The 13,599-nt window shown below is 34.5% G+C and overlaps 1 protein-coding gene across 4 annotated transcripts in view; it reads right to left on the reverse strand.

Annotated features, from left to right (window-relative positions):
• PIK3CB (phosphatidylinositol-4,5-bisphosphate 3-kinase catalytic subunit beta) overlaps window positions 1–13,599 on the reverse strand; it is a 180,484-nt gene that overhangs the window by 81,390 nt on the left and 85,495 nt on the right. For all 4 annotated transcript variants that reach the window (XM_024750733.1, XM_024750731.1, XM_024750732.1 and 1 more), the window contains 3 exons: window positions 12,336–12,561; window positions 3,976–4,199; window positions 1,060–1,239 (listed from right to left, as the gene is read on the reverse strand). In XM_024750733.1, the coding sequence (XP_024606501.1) occupies window positions 1,060–1,239; window positions 3,976–4,199; window positions 12,336–12,561 (630 nt within the window). The remainder of the gene's footprint in view (window positions 1–1,059; window positions 1,240–3,975; window positions 4,200–12,335; window positions 12,562–13,599) is intronic.

A 13,599-nucleotide genomic window follows, 5' to 3' on the forward strand; every position in this document is an offset into this window, starting at 1 on the left:
AAAAAAAAAAAAAAAAAAAAAAAGATGGCAGAACATGAAGGGAAGAAGTCAGTACTTAGATGTTACCACCAAGCACTTTTCATCTTCATTCTTCCTCTCATGGGCTAGAGTTCAAGCACTTACTGTCAGAATGTCACAGATGCCAAAGCTGTGCACAGAGGTTATAACTGCTGCTAGACTTTCTACCTACTAAACCAAGGATTAAGGGCTACACTAAAAATCTGAAGAAAAAAAAAAAAAAGAAGGGGAGGATACAAAATCCCGTTACCTGGTAATAAATCAGAGCTCCTTCTCAAACAGACATCACTTAATAACTGGCATGCCTGTATCCCTCTTGCTTAAAACAAACAACAAAAATAACAAATAAGAGTAATCACAGGTTTCCATGGTGGCACAGTGGTTAAGAATCCGGCTGCCAATGCAGGGGACACAGGTTCAAGCCCTGGTCAGGGAAGATCCTACATGCCGCAGAGCAACTAAGCCCATGCGCCACAACTACTGAAGTCCGTGAGCCTAGAGCCCACGAGCCACAACTACTGAGCCTGTGTGCCACAACTACTGAAGCCCATACGCCTAGAGCCTTTGCTCCACAACAAGAGAAGCCATGGCAATGAGAAGCCCACACACCGCAACGAAGAGTAGCCCCCACTTGCTGCAACTAGAGAAAGCCTGAGCGCAGCAAGGAAGACCCAATGCAGCCAAAAATAAATAAATAAATAAAATAAATTTTTAAAGAAAGAGTAATCACATATTTTCCTAAAATTCTGTTACTATTTACCTCTAACTTGGCACTTAACCCAGTATTCTTTATGTAACGACCATTTTTTGGTCTCCAAATGTAATTTCAACAAAAATATCCTCAAGTTTCTTGAAGGCAAAGCTTCTTTAAATAGCATACCTTATGCTGGGGGAAGGGGTGTCGCAATGCACATATCTTATTTAAACTCCACTATACTCCAAAAATAACCTGAGGCACATCAATTCCCTGCATAAAACATCTACACAAAGAATTCATGACTAAATGTAAATAAATGTTAAATTGATAGTTAAAACACATACCTGGAACTGAATTAGTGGGTGATCACCAAACACATATTCTACTCTCCCACTGACTTGCAACACATAGTCATAGGGGCTAACTTCATCTTCTTTCCCATGAATAGTCAAACGTTTTTGGATTGCCAATTCATTTATTTTGATAGGATTCATATTAGGAGATACTTGAAAGCTAAACACATCCTAAAAACGGGGGTAGAAAAAAGAAGCAATTTTGTATTTACACTGGAAAAAAAAAACCACTCTTTACATTTGTACTTATTATTAAGTACTACAGTGTACACAACTATACATAATGTTTACACATGTACATCCTTTACATTTAATTTCCAGTAAATTTTCTTTCCCCTACCAATCCTGGAAAATCATTTATTAACCTAAATGAATACCTTGTTACAGTTCATCTCATTTTTAGTTTAGTGTTCCCACATGCTGCTTCCCAATGCTGGTTATCAGCAGTGATGGTGAAATGGCCAAATGAGAATTTAAAGAATTTGAGGGGGGGGGGGGCGGGGAGATGCATGTATGATGGAGTCAGTTGCCAAACATCCTTTATTTTGAGATTCTGTCATTCCTATTTTTTGATGGTAAAATGTTTATTCACTTATGAAATAGTGCTGGCAATAAATTACGGTATGGGGGTTGGTTTTTTTTTAAAGCAATAATAGCCTAAATAAAAATCTATAAACTCGGGCTTCCTTGGTGGCGCAGTGGTTAAGAATCCACCTGCCAATGCAGGGGACACAGGTTCAAGCCCTGATCCGGGAAGATCCCACATGCCGCAGAGCAACTAAGCCCATGAGCCACAACTACTGAGCCCACGTGCCACAACTACTGAAGCCCACGTGCCTAGAGCCCATGCTCCACAACAAGAGAAGCCACCGCAATGAGAAACCCGTGCACCACAATGGAGAGTAGGCCCCGCTCACCGCAACTAGAGAAAGCCTGCACCCAGCAACAAAGACCCAACACAGCCAAAAATAAATAAATAAAATAAATAAATTTATTTTTTAAAAAAATCTATAAACTCTATGTGACTTCCTAAAATTATTTCATGACTTAAATATTTACTATTCTGTATGATCAAAAACTCTAAGAATTTTTGGTTTAATCCCTGGGAAGTATTTAGCCAAAAGAAAAGGAGACTAAGGAGACATATGATAGCTATATTCCAATTATCTGAATATCTGGCATGTAGAATAAAGGGAGATTGAATGGATACATATTAAATAAGAAAGTATAACCAGATGAGCAGAAGTCACAGAAAGCTAGTTTGAATTTAATTTTTTTAATTCAAAATTTAAATGTGTGCTTGCTCACAGTGAAAACATGCTACTTCAGTAGGCAGAGGGCTCCCATAGCAACTGGATGTATTTGGTTAGAGACGCAGGATATAAAGGATGGTAAAAAGAATTATTATGTTATATAAAGAGTCTGCCTAGATGATGTCTAAACTCCTTTCACCGTTAAGTTCTATGACTGCTTGAATCCAATAAGATTTTACATCTATATTTCTCTTCTAACTTCAAAACACTTCTTTTCACATATACTTTGTTACAATGATGATCACATTAAAATTTGTATATCCAGTAGAGGTTTGACCCATATGTGATGAAATTCAAACTGACCTAGATGGACAAATTGCTCGGAGCAGGTATTTTCAAGTTGAATTCTAATCACTTTTTAACAGTAAAATTCCCTATTTCAACTCTTTCAACAATGCAGAATTCCTTAAGCGGTATTTTAAATTTGATCTTTACACTTTATGATATCCAGTTCTTGGCTTAAATTGAACTTGAGTCTCAACATATCTCAGTATAGAGTGACAAATTGTTTTCTTTTTTTTTTTTCTCTAGACAAACTTCCTTTGCAAAATGCCTGAATGTAGGATCCTTTTTTTACATATGACCTAACAAATACTTAATAACATGTTTTTGGCAAGGAGGCCGACTTGATAAAATGAGAAACACCTGGAAAAAATCCTGGCTCTACCACTGACCACCTATGAAGCAGGGCACAAAAGAACTCAAACTTCTCTCCCTTTCAGTTTCTTCACTATAAAATGGGGTTAAAATAACAACACTTTATTGGGTTGTTGTGAGAAGTAGAGAATATATTTCAAAAATACCTTTCATAATTCCTGGCATAGTAAAGTGCTTAACAGAGAAGGGCTACTGATAAAGGTTTTGTTATTGTTATCACAGTAACTGAAGAACAAAACAAAATATCCTTGTACTCCTACCCTAATTCCAAGGCCAGAGACTAGATGATAAAATGAGCACACTTCATACAAAGGCAGTAGCATAATCTAGTTTGTAAAATTGCTATGAACATTCAGATACAGATTAACTGTATATACACTCTATTATAATGCCCAATTCCGAACCGGCACTTAGTTCACGTATTCACAGAATGCAAATGTAAGAAAATGGAAAAAAAGAGCTCTTTGATCAAACCTTTCATTTTATAAACAAGAGAAAAATCACATGAGAAAATAAAATTATATCTACATTAAACAACATTATCTATACCAGGGGTTGGCAAACTTTTTCTCTAAAGAACTAGGCTTTGCTAACAACATATGAGTATCTGTCGCATATTCTTCTTTCTTTTCTTTTTAACATCCTTCAAAATTCTTTGAGCTTTTTACATCCCACAAAAAATATAAAAACCATTCAAAACCACTGCAGTTTGCAGACCCCGATCTAGACAAAAATGCATCAAAAAACCATGTATGTGCAAAGGATGTGTCACTTTAGGTTGTCACATATAATCCTAAATATATTTCCATCTTAAATCTAAAAATGATCTATGTCAGTCTTTACTAGGTGAGCAACAGCCTCCTCTAACATTGGTGCTGCATTTTGCTAAAATTCACAAATTTATTATAAAGTATTTCTTAAAATAATATAATACTACCTGACAATTTTCAAAATGAACAGCCACAATGAGCTTTCCTCCGTAAAGTTTATCTTCTAAATTTTCAGGAATGGATGGTTCATGCTCTGGTGGATAGGTTTGCTTTAGCCAATCCATCCAAGACAATCCCACAAGTGACTGAATCTTTTCCTCACTGAATCTGCGCATTTTTATTCGGAATTCATTCACCTCAGGATCCTTCAAGGCATCAAATTCATGCAAACCTAAACAAAAATTTTAAACGTGTCATTTTGAGTAGCTAAGAGAATACAAAATATACTCAAAAAAAGATAATTTGGATGCTTGGTTTTTATGAAGCCAACAAAACTGAAAAGGAAAATATTATGAAAGATAAAGAGAATATTATGAAAGATAAAAAATATTCAAGATGAAATAACGAACTTCATGTATAGAAGATGAACATACAATTAGATTTCTAAAGAATACAAACTTGAAACCTCTTAAAGAAATATAGCTGGTTACCAATTTAAAAAAGATAATCACTGAAATTCACAGTACTATTTTAAAACCACATATGAAAAAGCCAGTTTTTCTTTACAAATCAAGTAAATCACATGTAAAATATTTAAGAAAGGCTAAGACTCTGAAAACTTTACAAATAAGCCTAAAACTCAAGTTATTACTTAAAACTCAGTAAACTTCAATTTTATAAACTTTCAGTTTACTGTGATTTTTCAACAATGGTTATAGCATATCAGTTAGTCAAAAATCTCATAAACATAAAACTATTTTTTGTTGTACTGAATTATGAACCACTTCTGCCATGAAGATAACTATATAACAGCCTGTTCATAAGCTTATAATTATTCTAATAAATAATTCTAGATATCTAAAATAATAGAACATGTATAAATTTTTATATGTGCATTAATTTTTACCTATCAGATTGGCAAACATTTTAAAGTTGGACAAAACCTTAAGCTGGAAGGGACAGAAGAGAAATAGGCATATTTAATATTTATTAGAACACACACACACACACACACACACACACACACACACACACACACAGACACACACACGTTTTGACCCTGGTATTCCACCAAGAGGAAGTGCAACCTGAGAGACTCAGGACCAACTAGTGAAAGTCAAATATGTTCCCCAAACCAACCACGTAAGATGCCCAGCTTCTCGTGAGCCCACCTTGCACTTCCTCCTGCTGGGAACTTCCATCAGGCATACATGAAAGCCATCCACTTTCTCTACCATAAAACTTTATCACTCCCCTGCCTGACTCTGACTCACTGCCAAACACAAAATTCCTTTATTATAGCAAGCTCTGAGTAAAAACTCTGTTCTCATTTGCATGATTGTTTATTCCCACAAATCTATGGAAATAATTGTACAGATAACATGATTATCAGTACAAGCATGTTCACTGTAGCTTTGTTTATAATAAACAAAAAACTGGAAATAACCTAAAGATAATCATTAAGACCTGGTTAAAAAAATTAAGATACATCCATATACCATGATAGAGTGGTACAAGTGCTAAAATGAATGAAGTAGATCTGTGTTGTTAGGATAAAAGTCCCAGATATATTAAATATATAAAGCAGGGACACAATGGGTCTCGCAAGATTCCTTTTATGCAAATTCAAAAGAAAGAATATAGAATGCATATAAATTTTTGCCTTGAAAATTGAGATAATATTAACAGCATTTCATAGTGTTGGAGAGGGAAGCACAGTGCGGCAAGTTGTTACTTTTCATTCTTTAGGGCCAAATCAATACTATATCATTTGAATATATGCACATCAATGAGTGTTATCTTGATAGTAGACTTACCTGCATTGTATATTTACGTCTATTAAAACAGTCATTATTTCTAAAATAAATATTAGCATTGATTTGAGGTATTAAATATAGAAAAATTAAAATGTTTAAGCTCCATAATACAACAAAGGTAAAATCTTGATGGTAAAATATGATTTCTTGGATAGTTTTAGATCTGGAATAAAATATATTACTCTAAATCAGCTATGTGAATGAACTGTAATTTAAGCGAACTACCTTAAGTATCTTAGAGCTTCTTCCTTTGCACTGTTCAAACTATTTCTATTCACAGATCATCAGTACTACAGATAAGGACATGGAAATGGATACCTAATAATAGATACATCTAACAAAAATCAAACTCTTTATCTCCCTTTATCTACTAAAAGTCATGTCTAATCCACTTTCTAAATGTCTCTCAACTCCGTCTAGTTCTCTTAGGTCCTATAGCCATTACCTTAATCCTAGCTACCATCATCTCTCCCATGGATTAATTATTACATCAGTTTTTCATTAATTTCTCTACTCACAATCTTAATCCCTCCAATCCATTTCCATTCCCCAACCTAAATAATTTTTCTAAAATGAAAATCTGATGATGTTACTCCCCTACTTAAATCCCTTCAATAGCTTCCCAATTGCTCTTACGAATTAAATCTCTACTTTTTACACGGCCTGGATGGCTCTGCATGCTCTGAAGCCGGTTGCCTCTCTGGACTTCCTGCTTATCCTAGCCGTCCCCTTAAGCAAATCATAGTCAATTTCTTCTATTCCTTGAATAGGCCATCATTCCTATATGCCATTCCCACTTGGTTTTCCTTCTTCCATCTCCTTTCACCTACTCAACTCCTAATGAGCGCTTAAGTCACAGTTTAGCTGTTTGTCTGCAAAGAGGAAGGCCCTGACTCACCCAGTTGATTTAAGTGACCCTCTTTGACTTATAACAGCTTATACATTGTATTGTAACTGTCGGCTTACTGATCCATTATTTCCCACTGGATTGTGAGCTCCAAGCAGACAAAGACCACATTACCCAAGTTCAGTGCTGTGGTTCTCAAGTATAAACACTCAATATAAACTGTTGAATTGCAATTGCTATTGTTTTGGTAATTTTTTTCAATATAATATAAATAAGGGACTCTTTTCACATAACTATGAGAGACAACTGAAAAGTACAGATTTCTTTCATACATCCCAGACTCACTAAATCCCAATCTCTGACAATCTGCTTTTTAAGAAACTGATGAATGGTTACCTAATCTATAACAAAGGAGGCAAGTGGACTTCCCTAGTGGTCCAGTGGGTAAGACTCCACGCTCCCAATACAGGGAGCCCAGGATGTGATTCCTGGTCGGAGAACTAGTTCCTGCATGCATGCCACAACTAACACTCTGCATGCTGCAACTAAGAAGCCCACATGCCACAACTAAGAAGTCTGTATGCTGCAACTAAAGATCCCACATGCCACAACAAATATCCTGTGTGCCACAACTAAGACACAGCACAGCCAAAATAAATAAATATTTTAGGGCTTCCCTGGTGGCGCAGTGGTTGAGAGTCCACCTGCCAATGCAGGGGACACAAGTTCGTGCCCTGGTCTGGGAAGATCCCACATGCCGCGGAGCGGGTGGGCCCATGAGCCACGGCTGCTGAGCCTGTGTACCCAGAGCCTGTGCTCCGCAACGGGAGAGGCCACAACAGTGAGAGGCCCACATACCGCAAAAAATAAATAAGTAAATAAATAAATAAATATTTTAAACAACAACAAAACAAAGGAGGCAAGCATATACAATGTAGACAAGACAGTCTCTTCAATAAGTGGTGCTGGGAAAACTGGACAGTTACATGTAAGAGAATGAAATTAGAACACTCCCTAACACCATACACAAAAATAAACTCAAAATGGATTGAAGACCTAAATGTAAGGGCAGATACTATAAAACTCTTAGAGGAAAACAGAGGCAGAACACTCTCTGACATAAATCGAAGCAAGATCTTTTCTGATCCACCTTCTAAAGTAATGACAATAAAAAACAAAAATAAACAAATGGGATCTAATTAAACTTAAAAGTTTTTGCACAGAAGGAAACCATAAACAAAAGAAAAAGATAACCCTCAGAATGGGAGAAAATATTTGCAAACAAAGCAACCAACAAGGGATTAATGTCCAAAATATACAAATGGCTCATGCAGCTCAATAACAAAAAAACAAACAACCCTATCAAAAAATGAGAAGACCTAAACAGACATTTCTCCAAAGAAGACATACAGATGGCCAAAAAGTACATGAAAAGATGCTCAACATCACTAATTATTAGAGATATGCAATCAAAACTACAATGACATTATCACCCCACACCGGTCAGAATGGCCACCATCAAAAAATCTACAAACAATAAGAGATGGATAAAGAAGATGTGGAACATATATACATTGAAATATTACTCAGCCATAAAAAAGAACAAAATAACACCATTTGCAGCAACATGGATGGACCTAGAGATTGTCATACTGACTGAAGTCAGTCAGACACAGAAAGATAAATATCATATGATACTGTTTATATGTGGAATCTTAAAAAAAAAGGGGGGTTACAAATGAACTTATTTACAAAACAGAAGTAGAGTCATGGATGTAGAAAACAGTTATCAGGGGATACGGCAGGGGGAGGGATAAACTGGGAGATTAGGATTGACATATACACACTACTATATATAAAATAGATAACTAATAAGAACATGCTGTATAGCACAGGGAACTCTGCTCAATACTCTGAAATGGCCTATATGGGAAAAGAATCTAAAAAAAAAAAAGGAGGGGATATATGTGTATGTATAACTGATTCACTTTGCTGTACACCTGAAACTAATACAACATTGTAAATCAACTATACTCCAATAAAAATTAAAACGAAAAAAGAAAGGAAGGAAGGAAGGAAAAAAAAAAGAAAGAAAAAGGAAGAAATGGATGAAGCCTGAATTGGGGAACTACTATAAAGATCTCTTAAAAGTAGAAACTTTGCCAAAAATAAAAAGTTAGGCGAAGGAATTTAATTTTAAGCCTAGTTAATTGCCTATATGTCTTGTGGTATGAAAATTTGATAGCAAAGCTTAAATTTTAAGATAAGAGTACTGTATAGTTTACAGTCAAATATAAATTTTTGATATTAAAAAAGTACTGAATGAACAATTTCTTCATATTGAAGATACTGTTAAAATCCTACAGACTATGTATTTCCTTCACTTTAAGGTATGCCACAGCTTTAGATAGGTGAGGAGAAAAAGGAAGTGTTCAAATACTTTTTTCAGGATGCTGACAAAATCCTCTGATCAAGATTTAATACTGGGTATTTGGAGAAATTAATGCAGGAGTAACAAGTATCTTCTCTACAGAGAATAATCAGAACCCCAGCAGTAGCTCTATAAATAATTATTAGAATAAACAGAAAATGAAATAATTAGGCATATCATCTTTCAGGAAAAGGTATTTTTAGACCCGTCAGGGCAGTTATGTCTGTAAAGGTTCTATTGTTTTCGCTGGGGAGGAGGAGGCAGCAAACTTGTTCCTGAAGTTAAATTGAAATAATTGTTCATTGTTTTCCCAGGAGGCATGAGCTCACAAAGTCCCGGTTGTAGTCATCACATACAAATCAGTAACTGCAAAAAATGACTTGTTAGGTATTTAAAGTAAAATTTCATTCTAAAACATCAGAACAGACTTACTCAACTTCCTAAATGACTGTTAACATTTGAATTTGTGTATATGATCATAAGGCCAGCTTTCTTAAACTGCTGAGGGTCTAAAGTACAATTTATAAATTTTAAGAGCTTATAAACTGTTTAATTCAATGCAATAAAACACTCGTGGCATTTTCTTAGTCATTCAAATTGCAGGGCACATTGCATAAAAAAATTTTTGTACAATAAGCTTTATACACTAAATGAAATATGGTACATTGTTTATAGAAAGAGAAATTCAATTCTAATATATATTAGATCTCTGTGCTGTTAGTAGGGTGAAGTTAGAGTTGTCAAATTTAAAAACAAAAAAACAAAAAAAACACAGTATGTCTAGTTCTATTTGAATTTTAGATAAACAGTGAATGACTTTTTGGCATTAAGAGTATCCCATGGATCTACTGTATTTTTATTTGGTAAATCTGACAAGCTTAGGTACAGATAATGGTGGCTAATGATTCCATATGCTTTGGAGATCAAGACCCAAAGAAAGCACAGTGATCTAAGTTTTGAGAAGATGGTAAATCTCAAAAAGACATCTATATTCTCATAAAAGTTAACTCTCTCTGTGATGCTAACCTTTTGAATTGTCAAATATTACAGCTTCCCTAAATATCAGCAGAAAAATACAGAAAAACAATATTTTCACAAACATGCACACAAAACTGCTTAAAAAGAACTATATCAAAATATTATTAGTGGATATTCTTGTCCTGGATAAAACTAAGTGATTTTTTTATTCTTTCTACTTTTACTTTAATTCAGTACTTTTATATACTTTAATTCAGAGGAAAAATTTTTACTAATGGAGAATAATTAAAAGTTTAAAAACAATCTTAGGAGCTCTAAAAAACAGAAAGGAATGCTTTCTATTTAAGCTATTAATATATTTTTGAAAAATCTGTATGGTATACAATTACAAGCCTATTTAATGGGGGGAAAAGTCATTGCCAAAGCAAACTAGCTAACATCTGAAATAATCAAACATTTTTAAATACCAGGGTGTCATTCAGTAAATAAACAAGCTTCTGTTCTAAGTACTCAAAGGGAAGAGTTTAGTCCCACTGTGTAATCATTAGCTAGCCTGAATTAACTATAGGTCAAGATCAAAGAATAGTATCTTAAAGGTACTTACTATCTTAAAGGGGATGGTACTATATTATCCTATAAGAGTGAATGTGATCAATACAGGTAGCCAATCCAGATCCAACACTCTTCAGATATCTTTGGTTTTGTACTTTAAGCCTCCTCTTCAGTAATCCCTTGCACTTTGCAAATTCAAGTTAATACCCTGTCTAAGGCAGGATACCATTGGCCCTTTAGACATCTAACTAAGATTACTACAGCAAGAGAGACTGCTCCGTGTTTATTGTGTTACTCACAATTCTCCCTGAAATTAATATGCAAAGAATAATGTGGGCATGATATATCTTGACTTGCTATAAAAGTAACTTCTACTTAAAACATAATTTTACTTATGGAGTAAAATTTATGGAAACGTCAATCAGCTTAAAGTCTCGGTTAGCATAGAGTTGTGCATAAATTACGTTCATACTAGACGGGTAGTTCATAAGAAACTTAAGATGCATCTCTTAAAAAGGGCTTTTCAAAGTACCTGAGGCAAAGGAACAACTTTTTTATTTCAAGTTTGCAAAAAACAACACTTTTATAAAATAAAAATAATTCACTAGACATATAGATTGCCAACAAACACATGAAAGATGCTCAACATCGCTAACTATTAAAGAAATGCCAATCAAAACTACAATGAAATATCACCTCACACTGGTCAGAATGGCCATCATTAAAAAGTCTACAAATAACAAATGCTGGAGAGGGTGTGGAGAAAAGGGAACCCTCCTACACTGTTGGTGGGAATGTAACTTGGTTCAGCCACCGTGAAAAACAATATATGGAGGTTCCTCAGAACACTAAATATAGGGTTACCACTTGATCCAGCAATCCCACTCCTGGGCATATATCCAAACAAAACTATAATTCAAAAAGATACATGCATCCTTATGTTCACAGCTGCACTATTCACAATAGCCAAGACATGGAAACAGCCTAGATGTCCGTTGACAGTTGAATGGATAAAAAAAATGTGGTATATATACACAATGGAATACTACTCAGCCATAAAAAATAATGTAATAATGCCATTTGCAGCAACATGGATGGACCAAGAGATTATCATACTAAGTGAAGTAAGTCAGAAAGAAAAGACAAACACCATATGATATCACCTACATGTGGAATCTAAAATATGACATAAAAAAACTTATCTACAAAACAGAAACAGACTCATAGCCATACAGAACAGACTTGTGGTTTTTCAAGGGGTAGGGGAGGGGGATGGATGGATTGGGAGTTTGGGACTAGCAGAGGCAAACTATTATATATAGAATGGATAAACAACAAGTCCTACTGTATAGCGCCGGGAACTATATACAATATCCTGTGATAAACCATAATGGAAAAGAATGTATATTTATGCATAATTGAATCACTTCTTTATACAGCAGAAATTAACACAACATTGTAAATCAACTATACTTCAATAAATAAATTTAAAAAACTAAGTCAGTGGAAAAGAAAAAGATAAAAAATACACACACCCTTGGATGTGGTGGCAATATCACATTGCTAGAGAAGTTTATTCTCGATTTCTATACTTACTTTATCTCAGACTGGTAACAATGTACAGACCAGCACTGGTCCATGGACCACACCTTGTAAAGCAAGGTCTCAGATCATACTTACTACATGTTTATACAGATAGCAACAAACATGTTAAAAATTCAAAATAAGAATTTTTTTAATTACCTCTTCCTATAAGGACTCCAATTTTTGAGTCTAATTTTTCGCCTGGGTCACAACTTCTTGTCACTAATTTGAGAACTGGAAGAAAAGGTCTGACATCACAGAGTCTTCTTGTTTCATCTTCAAGCTCCTCATATACAGCAGTTTGATTCACACATGCAAACATATAGGAGTCAATTTCCATAAGGAGGTTAAACATTGGGTAATTATGAACTTGTTTCCATAACATCTGCAGGAAAAAGTAATAAGACATTTTCTGAAATGGAAATACTTGCTCAAGTGTACAAAGATATATCTACAAGGATGCTCACTGCAGCACTCTTTGGAAAACTCAAAAACTGAGGACAAGCAAACTGCTTAGCAATAAGGGATCAGTTAAGTGAATTACGGAATATTACAGAACTGTGAAAATAAAACAGAAAAACACGGTAACATGGAAAGCTATACGAGATATATTAAGGTTGGTTCCTTTTAAAAACAGCAAATTGTAAGAGAATATGAATGGTATTTAACCCATTTTTGTAAAGCAATATAATGGTATAATGCAAAAAAATGCACTTATATAAACAAAAGTATTAAATGTGAAAATCTATGAAGAATAAGAATCACTGAAGACTTCCATATTTAGCATTCTGGTGGACATAAATAATTTCTAATTAAAAAAAAGAACATTTAAATTATGTATCATCTATCACCTCCATACAAAATTTACATTATTTTTGTCCTGAATTCTTTTCTATTCACCAGAGTTATCTCCATTAACTAGCACTGTCCTGTTAGGATGACCAGAATCAATTTCTCATGATCTCCCCTGAAGTCTCCTGGATGAGATCACATAAAAGGTCACCACACAAACACAAGGTGGATTACATATTTTAACTGCAACCAGGACAAAAGTCAACAGCTGAGGGATAAAAATCGTGGCCAATCCTCAGATTCAGTTATATGAAACAAACAAGAGAAACTGATGCTAGGCAAAAAACAAATTAAAAAAATAGGTAAATTGGACTTCATCAAAATTAGAAACTTTTCTGTATCAAAGCACACTATTATGAGAGTGAAAAGGCAACTCACAGAATAGGAGAAATTATTTTCAAATTATATGTTTGATAAGAGATTACCAACCAGAATACATTAAAGAACTCCCATGACTCAACAACAAAAAACAATTGAATTAAAAAATAGGCAACGGTCTTGAACAGACAATTCTACAAATGGTCCATAAGAACATGAAAAGATGCCTGAAATCATTAGTCATTAGGGAAAT

The sequence above is a fragment of the Neophocaena asiaeorientalis genome, unplaced genomic scaffold (assembly GCF_003031525.2).
Source record: "Neophocaena asiaeorientalis asiaeorientalis breed wild unplaced genomic scaffold, Neophocaena_asiaeorientalis_V1.1 scaffold276, whole genome shotgun sequence".
NCBI classification, from domain to species: domain Eukaryota; kingdom Metazoa; phylum Chordata; class Mammalia; order Artiodactyla; family Phocoenidae; genus Neophocaena; species Neophocaena asiaeorientalis.